Genomic DNA, 21,107 nt, shown 5'->3' with positions numbered 1-21,107 from the left:
AGTGTTGTCGATAAATATATGCACTCCTTCAAAACAACATCAAGCCATATTGTGTGTGTAGTATTAGGACGTGATGACGTGTGTACGGGCTAAAGCCCGTTTGGGCTGGAGCAGTGTGAATGCAAAGCAAAGGACCCCCTGTGGGGAGGAGGATTGTTTTTGATAAGCTGTGGAACTCTGAGTTAACCTATTTCTACCTGAATTTCTATGAACTATTAGGCTGTTGAGTAAACCTATAAATTATATTTTACTTGATAAAATACCGGTAAGACAATATATGCACTCATATGTCGTTGTAGTGTTTTACAGTATCTGTAGCTATTAATGTGATGCTCATCATTTTCCAGACATATTTTTCCAGCCCCTAATTTTGGATAATTTCCATCAACCGGCATCTTTAATCTTTAATACATGCTTGGATCGGCCGGTATCAGTATCGACCGATACTAAAAGCTACAATATCGGTATCGGATCGGAAGTGCAAAAAGCTGGATCGGGACATCCCTAATTTTTACCTCATTATTGAAAGAAATTAAATGTTTCTGAACTTTTGAATGTAGGCTACAACATCATGGATGCTCTGTTGTACATACCAGACCCAGTCCTTCTGTTCTTACCTTTCACAATAAAAGCCCTAGACATTTACACTACCTAACTGTTTACCAGGGGGAACGCAAATTCACAAAACTATACAACAATTTACTCATCCTGGCAACTGGTCCTCTAAACCTTTTATTGAATAACTGTTGCAACTTTGCATCGCTGCCGGTTTGAAGGGATTTGATGTGAAATACTTGCAGTGGAGTATTTCTAGATCATTTATCCGTCACACCCTTAAATCCCTTCTCTAGATGTGATGCTCATGGGGCAGAATAGGTTTACTGAAAGCCATCCTCACGCCTCATTAGCACAGAAAAGAGGCACTTGTGCATTTCAAAAGCGTCCCTGATTGCCGCAACTTCAGGTTCCCTTATCAAACGCACTTTGAGGAGTATCGACTTCAAACTGTCCGTAAGGACTCTACAAGGCGGCGGGACCTTTATTCTTCCAAGTCCGTGTCGGCGGGAGTGAATCACACCAGTACGACGGTGTCTGAAGAGCTACCTGCTCTTATTGGCAATCACCTGACGCCACTTCAGTGATGCCAAAAATAAAACACACGGGATGAGTCACGGCTGCTAACGCCGGTCCGTCTTATTAGGGAGACCCTGCTTAGAATCCGTATCTCCCACTTGTGTTGAGATATTTGAAAACGCCTTCTTCAAAGCGCTGGAATCGTGACTAGAAACATGCAACACTAGAATAATCGACTGGTTGTAGAAGATTTATAGTTCAATTTACCAAAATAGTGGAATGTTTTCCTTAAATATATCTTTAATATATATATTCTTTTATGTTTAACAATTTGAGACAAATTTGTAAGACAAACGCAAAGAAATATAGGACTGATTTTATGGACAAACCATTCATGAATGTGTTGACTGTTAATATGTTATATTAAACATATATCTAGTACATACTGTGTATCTTAAGTATTATTGAAAATATTTTGTATTTCTCATCCAGATTTAGATCCAGGCAGCGTTAGGAAGGCTTTCAATCATTAAACCAATACGATTTATAGAAAATATCATTGGAGAGTTGAGTAAATGTACTTTATTGTAGCCTCTAGTCTAACATTTATTTTGACTGTGTGGGGAATTTAGTTTTTGTACATTTTCTCAACTCATTTTAACGCAGAGAGAAAACAAAGGAAAAGACTGCATAAATTCAGATTTAAGAGTCTTAAGATCTTATAAAAATGACATTAAGTACATTTGACGTCTGTTTAATAAATTGCATCTTGTATATTATAATCTGGCTCGCCAAACATTGGCCAACTGCAATCTTTTAACAAAAAAATAAATCCCTTTCATGTCAAGATACGCACTGAGCAGGACATCTTATAGCTTAAAAACAAATATGTTGCTTAATATCACCCATATATGTCAGCAAGAAGCTTAATGTCTTCAAAGTGAGACTTCCTTTTATCCGATATCAGAAGTTTGGATATTCTGTGCAGTACAAGGATCACACTCCTAATTTTACGACGTGTCAGTTCTGTCAACACAAGGAGCCGTTTGTTGGCTAAAAGGCATGAGGACATAAATCTCTCCTGACCTTTGCACAAACTGAACCCCGGAGGCCTCAAACAGGGCGAGACCTCCGGTTGACAATAACACTTTCCCCTCGTTTGGTCACATAGCATTTAGAAGTTCTCTATCCGACAGGAAAACAACAAAGTCTTAATTCCACCGCGGAGGACCAAAGATAAAACGTCATGTGCTTCTCCTCCCCGAGTTCATCAAACGCCGCCGTTCATTCTCCATCATCCTCTTCTGTCAAAGAAACCACAGACGGTTTCTCTCTTCTTTTCCCTCTGGAATTAAAAACAGGCTCCTTTTCAAAAGGTTTATGCCAGATATCTTATGGTATTAATTCAATTATTTCTACTTAAAGCGACATTGAGTCTCAATGACCAATCTTAGCTCCTCTAATTGGCCTTATGAACTAACACTGAGGCCAAATAGGAAGTCATAGAGACGTTGTTATTGTTGTTATTGTTGTTATTGTCGATGTACACGCAGCACAGCATCATGGGAGTAATGTAAAACAAAAACAAGCAACAAAATCACCGTTTTAAATTGTTTCCCATACGTTGTCCTGTCTGAAAAACACCCCAAAATAACACTTTAAGCGGTTTATGTAATTACTATAAGTGAATTATTGAAACAGCATTTGTGTAGGAATGATTCTGTCCCAGACACGGGATCCATTTAATCCACTGTATTATGCAACATGGAATAAATTCAACTAATAAATTAATCGGAAATGCATGACAATAATTATGAATTGCAGGGACCAGTCGAACCTGGGAAACCTGTTTACAATCCTTTCATCCATTATACAACCAGTCTGATAGTTAATCCATCATAATAGATGACAGGAGAGCCCTGAGCTTGATACATATAAACATATAATAGTGCAGCGCAGGATATGAAGATGAAGAAGCCGGCACACGAGCGGAGGAAGAGGAACCGGCGCCTCACGCCACTGTGTGACGGGAGACTTTGAATATTGACGCTATCAGCCAACTCATCCTGGCTCACACTCACCACAGCGTTTGGATACGTCTCTCTCACACACACACACACACACACACACACACACACACACACACACACACACACACACACACACACACACACACACACACACACACACACACACACACACACACACACACACAGCAGCATTGTGTGTGTTGCCAGTCTGCTTGTGCTGATAGGCGGCGTGTGGTTTCTCCTCAACACTAATCAGACGCACACGTGGTGCGCGGCGCTCGCGGACAAACCCACAATATGTCTCCGGCAGGAAGTACCATCGCCGTGTGAATCCCGAGGACTTCCTGTCCCTCCGAGCTATCGGGACACACAGAGCTCACAGGGGAGGGATGTGCAGACACACACACACACACACACACACACAATAATGACTCAACAGCTTTGTAATCAACCACAAAGACACACACACACACACACACTCTGCTGCAGCTTTTCAAAACAAAATGAACTTCCTAGTCCTGCATCACTGTGGAGCAGCGATCACTGGACCACACCCAGTACGTCATGACTCATCAGTCCCCCCTCTGTTGTCCGTCCATGCCAACGGAAGAGAGGGGAAGGCAATAACAGAGAGAGAGACAGAGAGAGGCAGAAGAGGGAGGGGGAGGTGAAGATGAGGAGGAGAATCGACGAAGAGGATGAGGAGGGGGAAAAGAGGATGAGGAGACGCTGGGACACAAAAGTGTGCATTGTGGGCGGCACTCACCAGCTCCACCGAGCCGTAGTGTTTCCTGCTGAAGTCTCCACGCCTGCAGCCCAAGTCCTCGGAGGCAGAGCTGCAACACAAACGCATGGTCAGACACATGGCCCGTCTGTCCTCCATCACACCACACAGACAGACAGACCGACACACTGGGGCAGTCGCAGCATCGGCTCTCCTTTTTTATCTCGTCTTCTCGTTCATGCCCACTTTGTTCTCCCTATACGTTCTGTCCGTCTCTCGTTCCCTTCCTCTCTGAGTGGTTTCAGTGTGGCTGGCCGGCCGGTGGCATGGCGACTGGCCGGGAGCGGCGGCCAACCCCAGTTTCTGATTGAGACGTGGGTCCTGATTAAATTAAGCCACAGTGATAGATGGAGACTGGCTGGGAGAGCCGACTGCTCTGACTGGACCGGCCAAAACGCACACAGGGAGAGGAAACCATCGCCAATACGTGGAAAGACACCAACGTCTTTCATTATGATGGAGGAGAACAGTTGGATTTTAATGTTTATGGACTATTTAGAGGTTAATGAGGCCGAAAGAAGCCACTCCACCTGAGACACGCTGGATAGTATCAGATATTATTATAACGTGAGCATAAAACAAGGAGCATTCAAATGCATGAGGAATCTTTTTCAGGGCGTCGTTTCCAATCATTCGTGGAATACTCGCTGGATGCAAACAGACTTTCCAGCATGAGAACGGCGAAGAAAATCTGTGAGGATCTTACGCGAAATGCATCAAGCTGCCTTTTGATTGTTTCCTCGCTATAGCTCTACCCATGATGCACCTCGTTACCCAAAACTCCAGGAATAGTGTGAAGTTAGCTTCGCATGAGTTCCCTCGCTAAAAGCCAATGGGATTTTTTTTTTATTGGATTATTTCAGGAAAGTAGCTTCGTTTGGCAAGATCACAAATTAGCACGACTTTTGTGATTTTTAATAAAATCATAAGTAAAAAAAAAAAAAAAAAAGCCTAAACGCCACAGTTACACAACCAGAAAGCTTGGTGGTTTGTTTTGTACATTTAGCCACTTGTTAGCAACTTAGCTTTCATAAAATGACATATTATATCATAAATGTTAAAATTTCTTCAGATGTATTAACAGACTTTATTAAGACCAGCGAACCTCAAGTGAAAACTCATTCCCGGATTTCATCTCTGCAGCACGACACGGCAGCGAGTATTAAAAAGCGTGTGTGTGTGTGTGTGTGTGTGTGTGTATACTTGTACATGTCTTTACGTCCCTCTGGACCCCCCCCCACTCCTCCTACACCTCCCCTTAACTCCTCTCCGGTCAGGTTTCTCTCCCTCTCTGCAGAGAAGGGCCGTTAATATATAATGCACACTCCAGCTTAATGCTACAGGATGTATCCATCACTGTTTCCTTGCCACTCTCTCCCCCCCCCCCACACACCGGTTGATGGAGGTGGGGTCTACCGGAGCACCACCACAACATGCGCTCCATCAAAGCTTTTACCTCCCTGCTCTCCCATGTTCTTCCCCTCGGCGCCCTGGTCGCCGTCCTCCCTACCCTTCACCTTCCCTCTGAGAGAGGGGTCATGTGATCGGTGGTGGGAATACTAAGTACGAATGAAACCCCCTCCATCTCCTGAAGCTCATCTCCTTCTAGAAAGGCTTCCTCGTGATGCTTTAGTACTTCGGGATGGAAATGACATGCTCAGGCTGAACTGAAGAGCCATAACGACGTGTGAAATTAGATCAATTTCTGTTTTTGAAATGGCATGTTACGTCAACACGGTTAGTTAGTTCGGTCGAAGCAGTCGCTCACACACAAACAAAAACCACAGCGCCTGCTGAATAACGACCAAAGGGGGGGGGAAACTGCGAGATTGTCGTACTTGTTCACTGTCCAAGTCTCTGTCGTGTTAAATTAGAGACAGTTTAACGCGCGTCGGCGTGGCCGGAGCCGTTTGTGCACGAGGCGGATTCTGTCGGACCGGAAAACCCCTAAGTGTGATGAGGAGCCTGTCAACCAAGCTGTGGGGAGATAACAGATTCTCTGATTCTCAGGCCAGCGTGTTGGAGGAATCCACGCGACAACAACAACAACAACAACAACAACAACAACAACAACAACGATCATACAGTGTGAGCTCATTCACGACGACGAAAACAAAGAATGGAGACGGATAGAAGATCCGTCATTCAACAAACACAATCATGTTTTTACCTTAAATCTCATTTTACGATAGCAGAGTTTGATCCAGGATTTATTAAACTCATTCATTTTGTCATTTTTAAGCTTTTTTTCTCCCCAAATGAATACAGATTTTTATATTCTTTCCTTGTTTACGTCCATGCTCTATGCAATGGCGATATCAGGCAATATCTCAACAAATATAGGAGGGATTTTTATGAAATTTGGTACAGACATTAATGTCTGTAGCGATTCCCTTAACCTTTCATCTAATGCAAATATTTGTAAAGAATTATGAATAAATACCTGTTGCATATTAACAGGTATATGGATGTAACACAATAAATATTAGCATGCAAACAAAGATTAATTATACCCGTTAACACATTGTCATTGCATGTAAGCATACTGGCTCCCAGCTTGGACTCTATAGTCTTGTGATAATAAAAGAGTCATAGATCACCTTCCACTCTGGACGCTGCTTAACATGCATGTGAGATATAATACAGTGGAGACCATTATCCGACATTTAAAGCCTTGCCCGTGTGTTTGGACATCACAGCTTGAACCCTGCTCCGCGGCGGTTCAGCCACTAATGGCTGCTAGCCAGAGAAAAGATGACTTTGAAAGCTTGGACCAAAAGAGAAATGGCTCTGAAAGGGAAAGGAGAGTAAAATTGATATTCATTACTCAACTGCTGCCCCTCGGTAATGGAGTATGGGGAAAGGTTACAAATTGTGGTTTCTGTCACGAGACAATGGACAGTCGCCACTTAAGAGGAGACTGTCCGCTAGTATGAAGTATAAATCACCCTGCTGCTCGACCTCATCGTGCTGCTCCAGAAGAAAAGAAAGAAGGTGAACCATGCATGTGAAATACTGTATGACTAAACTTTTAAAACACCAGACTCTTTGTGAGTGACAAAGAATTGAATAATAATCATATAAATTCAACAGCTTTCCAGGCTCACGTAGCCTACATACATCCCCGTCTGACAATCTGAATTATTTAAATGACGGTTCGACTCTTTTTCTGCTGCAGTTCCTAGAAATTCTCCGGCTCTTCTCCTCCCCTCTCCTTGCACAATTGGTGCAGCGTGGAAGAGGAGGTGTCGCCGTGCCACGGGAGCTTTATGTTCACCATGTGATCCCCCTCTCTGTTCGAGTGGCAGTGCATGTCTCCTCGCTGTCTCCAGCTGCAGCGTGGCACGTCCAGATCAATCTCCAGAAGCTGGAAATGAGCTACTACCCGGAGTAACCTTGGACTCCGTCTGAACTCGGCTGCACAGGTCCAGCCTGATCCCCGGCAGCCACCCCCCCTGCAAACATGATTCTGTCGCCGTCACAATGCCAGAGCTGCATGTATCTCCACTCTACCTTGAAAAGCACGCGATGAATAATTCATAACTTTCCGTGTGCATACTGAAATGCCTGCTCTCAAAAGAGACAAGGGGTGGGGGGGGGGGGGGGGGGGGGATCAATTAATAAGCAGAATATATAACAGATGAACTCAGAATTCAGAACAAACAAAAGCTGCACATAAAACCACCGGCTGTGGTTGAAATACAAAAAGCAAGAGTCTGTCTGAGCAGCTCCCAGACTGGAGACTTGTGGATTCAGAGGCTCAGCTCGCCATCCCAGAGTTTAAACGGGAAGAGAGCGAGAGAGAAAGATCAATAAATCATGCACTTGATGCATAACCAGTATCAAAACAGTCGATTACCGTAAAGAGCACTTTACGCACCAACAAATAAAAAAAACAGGGTTTTGCGCACCGCAGCAGGTGTCTTCAGCTTTTGTCTCTCTTTTTTTTTGAGAGGGGTGCATGATCAAATATGCCAGTGCTGCAGGGAAACGACAGAGCGACGACACACAGCTATGCATTCAACAGATGACAGGTGGCATGCAGAAAACACACAGCAGGTTTCTCTTTCTTTCTTTGTTTTTGTTTGTTTGTTTTTACCGCTGATTGAAAGTCAACAGTTTGTTAGAGGCTGGATCCACACTGTTCATGTCCCCATGCGATGTCAGTCCGGCGGACGAGGCGACAGCAAACACACCGGCGTCTTATTCCTCTCTCCCTCTCTCTCTGTGTCCCTCTCTCCCTCTCTCTCTCCGCGTGCGTCCTCTCGTTAGGAGCGCAGGAACATCACTGCGGCGCAAAGTCCGACAACAGCTGATCCAAACCCGGCTGGTGGTCGGACCGTGTGGCTCAGGTCTCTGCGCGCAACTAGTCACAGCATTATGATGAAGCTCTCTCTCTCTCCCTCCCTCCCTCTCTCTCTCGATCTCCCTCCCCCTCTCTCTCCCTCTCTCTCTCTCTCTCTCTCTCTCTCTCTGCAGAGCAAAGGGCACCATTCAGAGCTGATTAAAAAAAAAAAAAGAGTGGTATTCTCCTTTGAGCTACTGTTACATCACCGTGAATTACGTGAAGCTTCTCCACAGTTACAATATCCTGGAGCGCAAAGTGACGTCAGGGCCGAGGCTGCAGGTTCGCGTCACATCATCAAGCTTTTATTTTGAAGTCATCAAATGCTAGTATATGTTGATCCTAATGGCCTTATTAATAGTTAGTGAATTATTTTCTAATACCTTCTAATAATAGCGGAAGAACTACTTTTGGGTTGCCAGGTTGTGAACAATCTTTTTTTAGGGCGGGTCTTTCTTTATGCAATTACAAATGTTGGTCATTTATCATTAAATATGCATAAATGTGCCACTTTGTAATGAGTCTAACGTTCTTTAGGTTTTAATCCATCAAGCCCGCTGTTGTAAATATCAATATATTGATTGTGGTCCCAGGGGGCGGAGCCAGAGAGCAAATGTCTGGCCACCCCAATTTGTCATGCAGAAAAATAAATAATGCCTTCTGTGCCACCCCAATGGGAGCAGTGGTCTCAGCCAGGCCACCCCTATAAAAAAAGTCATTGTTGAAATATTTTTCCCAACCTGGCAACCCAAAAGTATTTCTCATTAAAGGCTCAATCTAAAAGGCATCGGTAAATTATTTGCTGATCATTATAACTTCAAAAAGAAGGCAACATATTACCAAATGTTCAAACATTGCTCTTAAAGGAGAAACTGCTCTTTGGGGTTTTTGGGGTTTACCCACAATCCCACGCTGCAGCAGGTCTACGATGAGGTCATTCATTCATGCAGCCTCTACCTCTTCTCCTTTTCTTGCCTCTTTAAAATGCACTTTTCTGCCGCCTTCGTTGGAGGAACTGAGTCATGGCGTGCCACCGCAAACATCCACGCTTGCGTTTCGTTGGCCTGACTTCCTCAGTGTTTGGACTCCCACAAAACCCTGATCATACGTGCAAAACTAATAGAATTTACCTTTTTTTAAATGTAATTTAATAAACTCAATACTGTGACAAGTATAAAAGTGGTTTATTCAGCATATTTAAGAAGGCAACAACAATATAGTAAGCATTGTTAGAGCTAGACTCATATCTGCCTATGCTTGTTATGGATATATTGACTACAAACTGGCTTTACGGTCATTTTAGAAACTGTCTCCATGACATCATTTGCTCACCAGTGACCTCTGACTAATTTTCCACTGTAAAATGTTCTGCTTAGTACATCTGGGTCTCTACAAACTCCTGAGGGAAACATCTAGCTGCTCGGTGCTCCATGTTTGCCAGCTAGTCGCCCACTGTGTCTGTCTGCAGCTCGATGCAGCGCAGGTGTAGACTGTGGACGTTTTTTTTAGCCAACGACAACAAAGTCCACGAAAAAGAAAAAGAGAGCCAAACATGAGCTCAAATTCCCAGCAAAGCTCTGTTTTTTTCTGTGGGTTTGTTACGACAAATGACTCCTTTCCCCATTGTCACATTGTCATTTGATAACTGGGGTCTCCTGGACCCCCAGGCAGAACATTCAAAGGTCATGGAAAATACGTGTCATGTGTCGGTACATGTGGAATAAAAGGATGGAGCCCACAAAGAAAAGAAAAATACTGTTAATGTGAAGTATAATGAAAAGCAGAGGAATGTGGCAAAAACATGTCAACACACACACACACACACACACACACACACACACACACACACATACACACACATACACACACACACACACACACACACACACACACACACACACACACACACACACACACACACACACACACACACACACACACACAGAACAGCAGGTGAAACGTGAGCTTTAGGTAAATCTGATACCTTCACAATAGCCTCGCCACAGCCTACGCCTTCAGCTCAGTACACACACACACACACACACACACACACACACACACACACACACACACACACACACACACACACACACACACACACACACACACACACACACACACACACACACACACACACACACACACACACACACGGCACATGAAAGAGTGCAGGAATGCTCGGCTCAGGCTACATGGCACTCAGCTGCTCATCAAATTTTAATCAGTAGAAACCCCCCTCCTGCTGCACGCCACACCGCAGGAAAACACCCAGAGCTTCCAGCAGCAGCACACATGACATTTTCTGTCTCTGAACGCGACCACCTTTAAAAATAGCTCGTGTTGAAAGGCAGCCGAGATCCGAAGCAGCCCCGGAGAAAAAGGAATCCTTCTCAAAAAGGGGAGAAAACAGAGCCCTCGTCTTTTCTCACGTCAGAGTCGAGTTACAAACAATCAGCCCGCGATACCTGAACACCCCCGCCTCTAATTAGAGCCCCGAGGATCACACACACACACACACACACACACACACACACACACACACACACACACACACACACACACACACACACACACACACACACACACACACACACACACACACACACACACACACACACACACCCAGAGACATTCATACATGTTGCATAGACTCGGCTTCATCACACACCCTCCCCATTGTCACACTTTGACACACACTGCACCCATGGCCTTTTCTTTTTTGCATAAGGGCTTCTGGTTTACAGCGGTCGCATGTGAAGCCGGTCTGTAACCAGAAAAGTCAGCAGGGGAAGACTTCCTGTTCACAGATCAGCCTGCGAGCCGATGTGGCCTCGGAGCAACGCTATCATCCTGAATTCAAGACAAACTGACTGTTGAACACATATGTGGTGCAAACGAAGACATTTCTGGAGATTATCACCTTGATTAATTGCCCCTTAAATCCTTAAAACAGTTGCCACTGCTGTTAGCGTGAGCCTGAGGTCTTTGAATAGCATTTTCTTCCATTCAACACATCAAAACTCAATGATATTGATATTTATCATAGAAAACTAAATAGAAATAAAGATAAAAATGAGACATTCACATTTGAGAGCGAAAATAACTCAATTATGGATTTAACTTTGGATGTTATCATCTATTCTATCAAATTTGCTTTAAAATGCTTTAAAAAAAAGTGTGAAAAATGTACAATTCTCCAGAGGGCACGATGAAATAAGATAGTAAGATTTTGTTGTCATGACCAGACTTGAGACTTGGACTCTAAACACTGGAATGGGGCTTAATAAGAAAGAAGAATGAAAGTGAAACGCTCACTTATCTCATAGATACGATCAAACATAGTAAACGCCGTTGTAACATTTAAAGCTACCCTGTGGAGTTTTGTAGTACTACACTAGTGCTATTTTGTTAGTTTTGCATGCTGCAACACCACTGGTTAACAGCTGGTGGCAGTATTGTGCAAAAACACGTACTGCAGCAACGTGCCGGCAAAAGACCCAAAGTAAGAAATTGATTAAAAAAAAGTTAGTGTGGCAAATGTTTTAAGTGGAAATATATTTATTATATATAACACACTTTAAAAAATGATGTGTTTTGGTGAGAAACAGTGAATGTTAACAGAACTTTAATGGATATCTTTAAGGCTGCAACAGGTTACTGTGAGAGGCAGCAATGCTGTAATGATAGCCAGTTATGTTGTTGATGTACCAACTGCTTTAGCATGTCAAATCATGTGTGTGTGTGTGTGTGTGTGGGACCCAGCAGTGATGGACTATCCCAGGCTTTGCATTCCCCAGACAAATTCAACTTCAAACGGCAGGTTATAAATGTAGGTGTAAGCATTACAGTGTGTGGGTTCAATCCATGCGTCCGTGCCAGCGAGGGTTGTGTGTAGTGCACGGGGGTCGACGGCACGGGAGTGTGTGTACGCACAAGCGCTGGCACGCCAGCCTCGGCGATGCGGATCAGGAGCTCTTGACTCAATAGTGGGCTAATCCCCCTCGGAGCTACGCCGCCTTCTCTCTGGACAGCTGCCACTCCGGCCCTTTAGTCTCACCGAGTAAGCCTCGCCTGACCGCGGCACCTTTCCCACGCAGTCGGATCAACCGGCCTCTGTTGCCGGGGAAGTGTGAGCCAGAAAACACACGATGCCACACAAACTTCACCCGTTTTGTTTTTTCCCCACACACAGATAGGATATGCAAATCCATAGAGCTGCCATGATGTCAGCTGTCATGGATGCAGCGTTGGTCTCTGGGTAATAACTGCAGCAGGCACACGACTAAGGAAGTGTAAATGGCTTCATTTGAATAGAACATGATTCAACCTGCAGCACACAATGGAACTGCAGGAGCAGCAAAAAGGTGAGTTCAAAAAGACATTCAGGCTTCGACTGTGGAGGGATCGGACTTTACTCAAGGAATGTACTTTATTACACTTTGATGGTTCTTTCCTTGATTTCCCTCCGCTGCATTTATATGACAGTTGTAGTTACTTTTCTGATTATGACTTAACATCTAATAGGATTAGAAATTAGAATTTTTTTCATAAAAAGTGATTTCCCCTTTAAAGGGTTTCATTTAAAATCTGTTTTTGAGACCCAAAGGAGGCAAAAAGAGTCTTGATTTTATTCATTAATCATCTCCTGTCCCCTCAGATTTATCATGTGACCCTTTGGAGGGCCCCGACCCCCAGGTTGAGAGACACTGGACTAAAAGAGTTGGGATTGGACACCGGATTAAGTATTTCAAACTAGCTATACCTCGTCCATTTTTCTGTTAATACTTCTTTACTTAAAATGCAACTTTTATTTGATTTGCAGCTGCAATGATTAGTTCAATTAATGAACTTTTTTTTTTCCAAGCAAAGAGTGCTAAATATTAACTGGTGTGACAAATGTGAGGATTTGACTCTCTTTGTGTGTAAAAGTAAACGGAATATCTTTGGGTGTTGAACTCACTTCAATGAGTTAGTAGACACACACACACACACACACACACACACACACACACACACACACACAGAGAGATGATTTGGATTCAGACCTCGACCCCGTTGGTTTCCCGTGCGTCCCAAATGCCAGCGGGTCACGGCGTGGCCTCGGTGAAATGTCACCGTGTCCGGCTGCAGCGATTGATGACGGCGCTCTCATTAGAAGTGATCAGCTGATGAATTAACCTTTTGTCTGCAGCGTTCAGCTTCACTCTGGACACTCTGCCCTTCGCTCTTTGGCTACACGTGTCATGTGTGTTTGTGTGCTTTTGCACTGTTTTTTTGGGGACGTCGATGATGCATTCAAGTCCTTAGAACTCACAAGAAAACACAAGCAAACAGCTTCGTCGCCACATGAATGTTTCTTAAAGCACCGACTCCTCCTCCTAGTGGAAAAGTATGACCGATGTACAATACATTTCTCTGCCGGTTCAACTGCTGACAAACTCACACTTTGGATTCTTTCTGCGACTCTTCAGCTTGATTTTCTCATAGTTTTGCAGGATAAAAAAGAAAAGAAGCTCAAACTAAATGACATAAGATCCAAAGTGTGAATGGTCCGACCCTCCACCATATTGAAACTTCACTGCTTTTACAGGGAGAGTCTGCCATCTGGTGGTTAAAACGTTTATCACAATATAATGAGAAAATAATCTGCGTTTTGTCTAAAATTTGTGAGTTTAGAACAGATATATTTATAATTTAATGATGCTTATGTGACATGAAGCATCTGCTACATTCATTATGTTTTTAGGGAAAATTCTTGGTCCTTTACACGTTCAGTGATGTTTCAATATATTTTTGAGAAATTCATCTTCTGGTTTCTTTGACTTTTATTCATGAAACAGGCAGGAATCCCATTTCTCAGCCTTTTCAAAAGAAATAAAATGAATGCGTTTGGCTCCTCTTTATTATTCCCTCCTGTTCATTACTTCCATCCTACACATCACAAAAAAAGCTGTTCATACTCTCCTAAAAGACAAATATGAATCATTCCTGGCTTGAAATATATCCAATGTCTTTGTATGTGCTGGTTCCTCTAAAAAACTGGTTCTAGGATCTTCACTTTCTGCAGAGAAAAGCCCTGAAGCACTAAATCACAGTCCTATTGGCCCTTTAGACCATAACATGTCCCCGTGTCCTGTGATTATTAGCATGTTAGCATTTTAACATGCCTGCTTCTTAAAAAGCATCTTGATTTAATGTGAAATAGGCAGTGAGGCTCCTGCAGTGCTTCAGTAGAGGGTTAAAAGAGAGCCGTCACCTACGACTGGAAGATGCATTTATTTCTGCATGTTCACACATCTCATGCAAATGTGCACTTATGCCTCCTACAGTCACAGCACATTGGTTTTTGAGTAAAAAAAAAAGAAAAGAAACAAAGCCTCGATGGGAAACAGGAAATTAAATACAGAAAATCTCATTTCAAAATGCCTCAGAAGAAATAGCAACATGCTATATAATGAACAGTAGAGGCCTCCAGTTGGGGGAATTCCCCTGTTAGTTTTTATTTGCTTTTTTTTTTTAAAGAACATCCACACTTCGACAACTTCATTTGAGCCACATCTTCACAACCTCTGCTGAAAATAAACCCAATGTTTTCTACGTGTGATTCTCATCTGCTGCACTCCCATCGCTGTTATTCTATCATCCCTTCTTTCTACTCGCTGTGAAACCGAGACGAGGTCTTGGCCGGGCCTCCCCTTTCAAAAAACCGCAGGGTAAAAATGTACAACAGTAACCCCTCGCAGGCTCCCGCTTCCTCCTCCGCCTCTCCGCCGGATCGCACTCGAAGGGTTACGACGAGGGCATCGAGCCGGCGTGAAGTAACTCAGACCGTGTCCATACTGTGCAGACTTCCTTTCATCACAACACGCACACTCGCTTTCCCCTTTGCACCTCGACAGCGACCGTGGTGAAAAAAAGAAAAAAGGGGAAGTTTATACAACTTTGACAAAAAAAAAGAAACACTCCCAGTAAAGTGGCTTGTGGCCTGAGCTGGCTGCGTCTCAGCCCATACCTTTAAGTACGAACTCGCTCCAGCCAACTATAATGGGGAAATGTTTTTCCAGCCTCCTAAGCGTTTCCCCCCGAGCAGCAGCAGCAGCAGCACACAGTGCATTTTTAATGTGTAGGTATGTGTCTTAAAGCCCTAAATGGAAGCAGATGTTGCAGCACAAGTTTACATAGGGCTGTAATCAAGTGAGCGAATTCTTTTTTTTTTTTTTTCTTCCAGTAATTTGAATCTATTTTTCTGTCTAAATGAGCGTGGCACGCTGCATTGTGCGCATGGCTGAACCGCGGCGGGTTGTGCTGAGCTATGCAGCCACATATGGGAGTGATTACGGTCCAGTGTGTTTATCAGACTTCACTGAGGGGACTGACTACACGGCTGAGCTGAGCAGGACCGGCCTCACACACCATTTTCAAACCCCCCCGGCTACAACCTTCTATGGAAATCAGAAAAAGTGACACAACACTGTGCTTTGCTATTGTGACTCTCGTCTCGTCTACGACTGAACATGTGGAGGAAACGAAGACTGCAGAAAGCCATTCGTGGTCTCCGGAGGGAGCTGTGCCAAAGTCTGATAAACTGCCTCAAGTGATGTCACTCGGGTCAGCGGCGGTCGGGGGCCAAAGGCTGCGAGTTTGCAAATGAAAACGGGGTAGAAGAGAAATGACAGCACCGTTGTTTACATTAAAAAGGGAATGATAACACATGATGTCGGTAACAAAGACTTTAACACAGGAGACCGCTGTTAGTTTCCCCATTTCCAACCGTCAACATCCCCGAGACTCAAAAGGTGCAAGATATGAGATTGGGAGCATTTCGGTTGCCCCTCGATGGACGGAAGGCTTGCAGCTAACGGTGCTAACAGCGCTAACATTACAAACTAGTGCAAATGAACAAACAGTGGTGGGTGCTTCGCTTCTGTGACGACACCATCGCTCAGGCTAGCGTTATCAGCTGTAACCATGACAACAGGTAGACACTACACCCCTATATTACATAGAATAGTTGTTTGCTGCTATAGTAATGTTCAGAATATGGTTTATTGCTCCTTTAATGAAGTAGTCTTTCAATGGAAATCCTGATATTTCCCCGAAACTTAATCAAGCCGTTTTTGCATCATAAATGATTGTGATTTTAAATCGTTTTGGAGGGTACTGATAATGACATCAATCTTTAATAAACCGTCTACGCTGCTTCTTTCATCCTCTAAAGCAAACACACATCCAAAACTACCACGGGTGATCGTGAGGGCTAAACGAGTTCACGGTATGCAAAGCAGAGGAGCGCCTCAAGTCAGCAAAAATGTCAGCAAGTCCATCAATTCAAGTCCCCGCGGGTGTTTTATGACAGACCGTAACCTCGGAGGGAGACCCGGGCCGACCACAACCACGCTCTGCCCGCCTGCCGGAGAGCAAATCATCGATACGCTGCTGTGTCCGTGTTAAAGCATTCTTAGATCTCAAAACATGAAAAAGAAAGACAGATGTTCTCCATTTACATGCAGCTTTGATGCCGACTGTAAAAGCTTCACCAGGGAACCACAAGAGGACAAACCCTAATACATGATTTTCCTCAGTTCTTCTTCTGAAGAAACCCTCATGTTGGTCTTTTCTTTACAAAACGGTACCTGAATGCAGCACTTTCAGCTACATCTGGCTCCAGTCTTGTGCCAACCTGACTACAGCAAAAAAAAAAAAAAACCCTCCGGCAACTGCAGTCTAACCAAACATTGTGGGTTTTGGCAGCGGGAGAGGTTAATGAAGACACACCGACGGGGTCCCCGAAGCAAACACCCTCAAATAACCTCTGGAGTGAGGCGTTCAGGGAGAGAGCAGCGAGGCAAAAGAGTCTGTCAGAGTTTTGGCGGCCGCAGGATCTATTTTTGCTCCGTTAATGCGGCTGCAGAGGGGATTTTTTTTATGTTCACAGACGGTAAATGCAAAGGAGGGGCTGGATTGATTCATGAACAGCACACACACACTTCAAAGCCGACTCGGCTCCGTCTTTTATTTCCCTTCCTGCGTTGTGAACCGGATTTGTTAGGTTACACAATCCAAGGCATAGTAACACACGCTGGCCCCGGCGTTAACTCGATGATAAATGGGCTCCTCCACTGCCTGCCAGCGCATGCCTTTCCTTAAATGAACTACAAATGTTCTGTTTGACAAGCGAGCGGTTAAGTTTCCACCGCCATCAGAATTCGCTGATGTCGCCATTGAACTCATTAGAGGAACACGGTGCTGACTCTTTTTGGCCTCATCTCCCTTCGGTGTCTTTAGGGTTGTGTTTTGCTCGGCCGGTCGGGTGATTTCCCGGCTCCTTCGAGTGTCACCGTGTAGCTTAATCTCGTCAACGCACAATTAGCCCCGGTTGACAGGAAGAGGCTCGAGTCTTGAGACGGACCAGAGCCACGAGAGCAGTGACAGGTGGAGATATGTTACAAACGTAATGGAAACTAATGGGGAGAAGACACTAAATAGGTTAGGATTTGTTGTTCCTGGAGGAAATCCAGACTCCCCGGAGAACCTCAAGCCTCGAAAGGCGAAGAGCTTCCAAAGTTGTGTGTGCTTGTTTTTATGCACCAGCATGATCGCCTCACATTTCTTAAAGAAGACTCCTCTTTTATCATTCTATGCGTTCTTCGTCACCTACATTATCCAAGATGCAATTCAACCACGACGGCTCAGTACTGAGATTCCGGCGTGTTACACTAGCAACTCTGAGTCCTCAGTTTCAAATGACCCCACCTTGAGGTCATTGATCAGATTTTGGTGCAGCTTGCACTTTACTTGCAAACAGACTTTGGTGTGTAAAATCAGTGGAAACACATGTACTATACATGAACTCTGACCTTTGCATTTAACCCATGTGCATTTTAGCAGCAGTGGCCTCCTTACAGCCTCCATACAACAACATACGATCACTTTAAAACTATTAACCACCTGCTAGCAGCGTCGCAGAGGGGAAACGACCAAACGACTGATCCGTTTCCTGTTTCCACCCGCAGCGACCAACCGGCCCTCCTCTGACTTCTTAGATAAGGCTACGTCACTACGAAGCACCGTCACAAATGATAATGCGATGTGATGATCCCGAAGCAGATTAAACGTGTGGAGATCAGGAGAATTTTAACTTCTGGCTCAAATTTAGCATCATCTTCTATTTGGATTTGTTACGTAAGAAGTCTCTCTTCCCAAAAGGACATTTACTTAAATACTGAGAACAATTTTGCGATGCTTGTTTTTTTTAATCCCTACTTGTGACCCATTGTTGGGGTCTGGACCCACTTCCCATCCACCTAACGGTATATAAACTACAACACTGTCACATCTATTAGTAATTTAACTCACAGGGGCCATTTTTTTCCTGCAGAACGAGTACTTTCACTCCTGGTAATACCTCTGTACTTATATATCATCATCGTTAAGGACCCGAGTACTTCACACTGAGACTGTGACTGTAGTCTCGGGGGGGGGGGGGGAAAGATCATAGTCTAGATAAAACTACCTCATGACATATTGCCACAGGCAAACATATGGAGACACTTCAGCCAGTGTGTGTGTGTGTGTGTGTGTGTGTGTGTGTGTGTGTGTGTGTGAGCATGTGATGCATGTGCAGGTTTCTGTCTAAATGCACCAGATCTGTTTGGTCATGCATCTCTGCAGTACCATGAATTATATACAGAACTTCTCAGCAGCAGCACTTCACTCAATATAGCAGGGAGGACCTACTACCCCCCCTCCCCTCCCCTCCTCCCCCGCAGCAGAGCCCTTCAGGCCCGGTTCTGATTGATCGTCTGTTAGACAGACTGCCAGGAAGCGTTACACTGTGACTCCGGGGGCCGCGGCGTACATGCGAGAAGGACGAGCTCCGCCACTAACGTGGGATAAATCAAGCTAATTACAAGAGATGAGTCATTTCAAAGTAAGTGACACAAAGCTGGACACCCACACACACAACCCGACATACAGTAACATGCAGAATACGGCTCGGTTTTTGGAAAGTGGGCTGGGACAGACGCAAAGAGTCTCATCATCACACACACACACACACACACACACACACACACACACACACACTCTGAGACAAAGCTATCAGCCAGAAGAGCAATGAAGCGAGATGCATGAGTAAATTTGCACTCCATGTTCACCTCCACGGAGTGTCTGAAAAAGCAGGAAATGAGGAGGAGGAGGAAGTAGGTGAGGTGATCAGCATCATAAAAACGGTTCATCGATTAATCCATTAGTCAGCGGAAAGAGAATTAACCTGACATTCAAGCACTTTTTTTTTTTAGGTTTACACTGTAAATCAAACAAAATGACACATTGAGCTCTAATATAGTTGATTGGTTGACATTTTTTCACTCACACTAACAATCACTATACCCAGTTTGGGTGAATGCAGCGACACATTATAGGCATTCCTAAAAAACGGTGTGCATTGACTCTTCTTTAACTTCCTCCAGGCAGGTGGACATCCCTCTCTTCCACACACACACACACACACACACACACACACACACACACACACACACACACACACACACACACACACACACACACACACACACACACACTCTCTCTCTCTCTTTCTGGACGCCTGATGGTGCGATACCTCTGGATGATCTCAACCTTCTAAACTTAACCCCTAAAAACTGTCCCACGTTTATTTTTAGCCGTTCCAAAATGTGACATTCAATACTGCAAGAGGAAATGCAAACACACGCTGCTCTGCTCCATCAGGTCTTTAACACCGGCGCAAACCACAAGACACAATCTGACAAATGACCTCAGGGGTCACACAAACACCTCCAGGGGGTTTGCCCAAGAACAAGAAAAAATCACTATAATGAGAAGTCACATTAGCTGTCCATGATGTCACCAAGGCAGGGGGCCTGATGTGTTTGTGGCCTCTCAGGTGTGTCTCATAAGACCACAGCAGGTGATGTGACCCCCCATCCCCTCCAAGGTTTAATCCCCCCCCCTGTAGGTGGGATTAAACCCCGCATACCCTCAGCAGCCCCTCATGATTGGACGTCGTGGAGGCACCGAGGTTGCTGGGACTGCCCAATCAAAAGCAGATTTTGGGGCTGAGAGACGGCGTCCTGCCACTAAGCAGCTTTGTCAACATTGCAGTCAGGTGCGGACGAAATGTATCCGTGCGTAACGGCACGGCATGCTGGGAAATGTGAGCACAAATGATGGGATGAAGGGTGAAAAATCAAGACTACACTCGCTAAAAAAAAAAAACACACAAAAATCCACCAGATCCCTGCTCGGCCTGGTGCAAAGTGCCACTTCCATGCAGGAGATGGCAGTTTTTGGTGAGGTGGTCTAGCCGTTGTCTTGTCCCAGACCCCCCCACCCCTCACACAAAAGAGGACCTACCTGGTTATCTCGAAGCTGCAACCTTTCCGAAGGAGCAAGGCTCTCTTCCGCATGATGCCTTTGTCTCTGCCGAGGTACACATTTTTATCTGAATTCATGGGTGCTGACGAGCAGGTAGACTCGGGGGAACAGCAGCGCCTGTGGGGGTTTTTTTCCAAAGGGGGAAAAAAGAAAAAAAAGTCCCCCAAAAAATGTAAGACTGCGCGAGGCGGAAGGGAGAAAACAGAAAGAAAAAATCCTTTGACGCTCGGTCCGACTCCAAAGTGGTCCTGCAGACTTTCCCCTCCTCAGGCGACACAAAGGCGGCTGTGCTGGGCTGTTAGAGGTGCATGGTGTCGGGGCTGCGCTGTCTCCATGCGGGCTGCTGTCAACCTGACTGGGCTCAGCATTCTCCAGAGATCCCGGACCGTGGAGCTCACAGCGCTCCTTCAGCTTCACACCGGCACTGGCTGGCTGCAAGCTCGGCTATGACTTCACGAGA

The 21,107-nt window shown here is 44.8% G+C and overlaps 1 protein-coding gene across 4 annotated transcripts in view; it reads right to left on the bottom strand.

The window, feature by feature from the left end:
* The window catches only part of garnl3 (GTPase activating Rap/RanGAP domain like 3), a 54,298-nt gene extending 33,436 nt beyond the window's left edge, over positions 1–20,862 (bottom strand). The window contains exons 1-2 of one of the 4 annotated variants that reach the window (XM_084035736.1): positions 20,627–20,862; positions 3,871–3,940 (exon numbers count right to left, since the gene is read on the bottom strand). In XM_084035736.1, coding sequence (XP_083891862.1) covers positions 3,871–3,940; positions 20,627–20,724 — 168 coding nt within the window. In that variant the 5' untranslated portion in view covers positions 20,725–20,862. The remainder of the gene's footprint in view (positions 1–3,870; positions 3,941–20,626) is intronic. The other 3 variants (XM_084035734.1, XM_084035735.1, XM_084035733.1) reach the window with 3 other exon arrangements.
* Positions 20,863–21,107: the final 245 nt, after the last annotated feature.

This window comes from Eutrigla gurnardus (genome assembly GCF_963514095.1).
Source record: "Eutrigla gurnardus genome assembly, chromosome: 19".
NCBI lineage: Eukaryota > Metazoa > Chordata > Actinopteri > Perciformes > Triglidae > Eutrigla > Eutrigla gurnardus.
The sequence above is the reverse complement of the archived record's forward strand: the minus strand, read 5'-3'. Positions and strand labels throughout refer to the sequence as shown.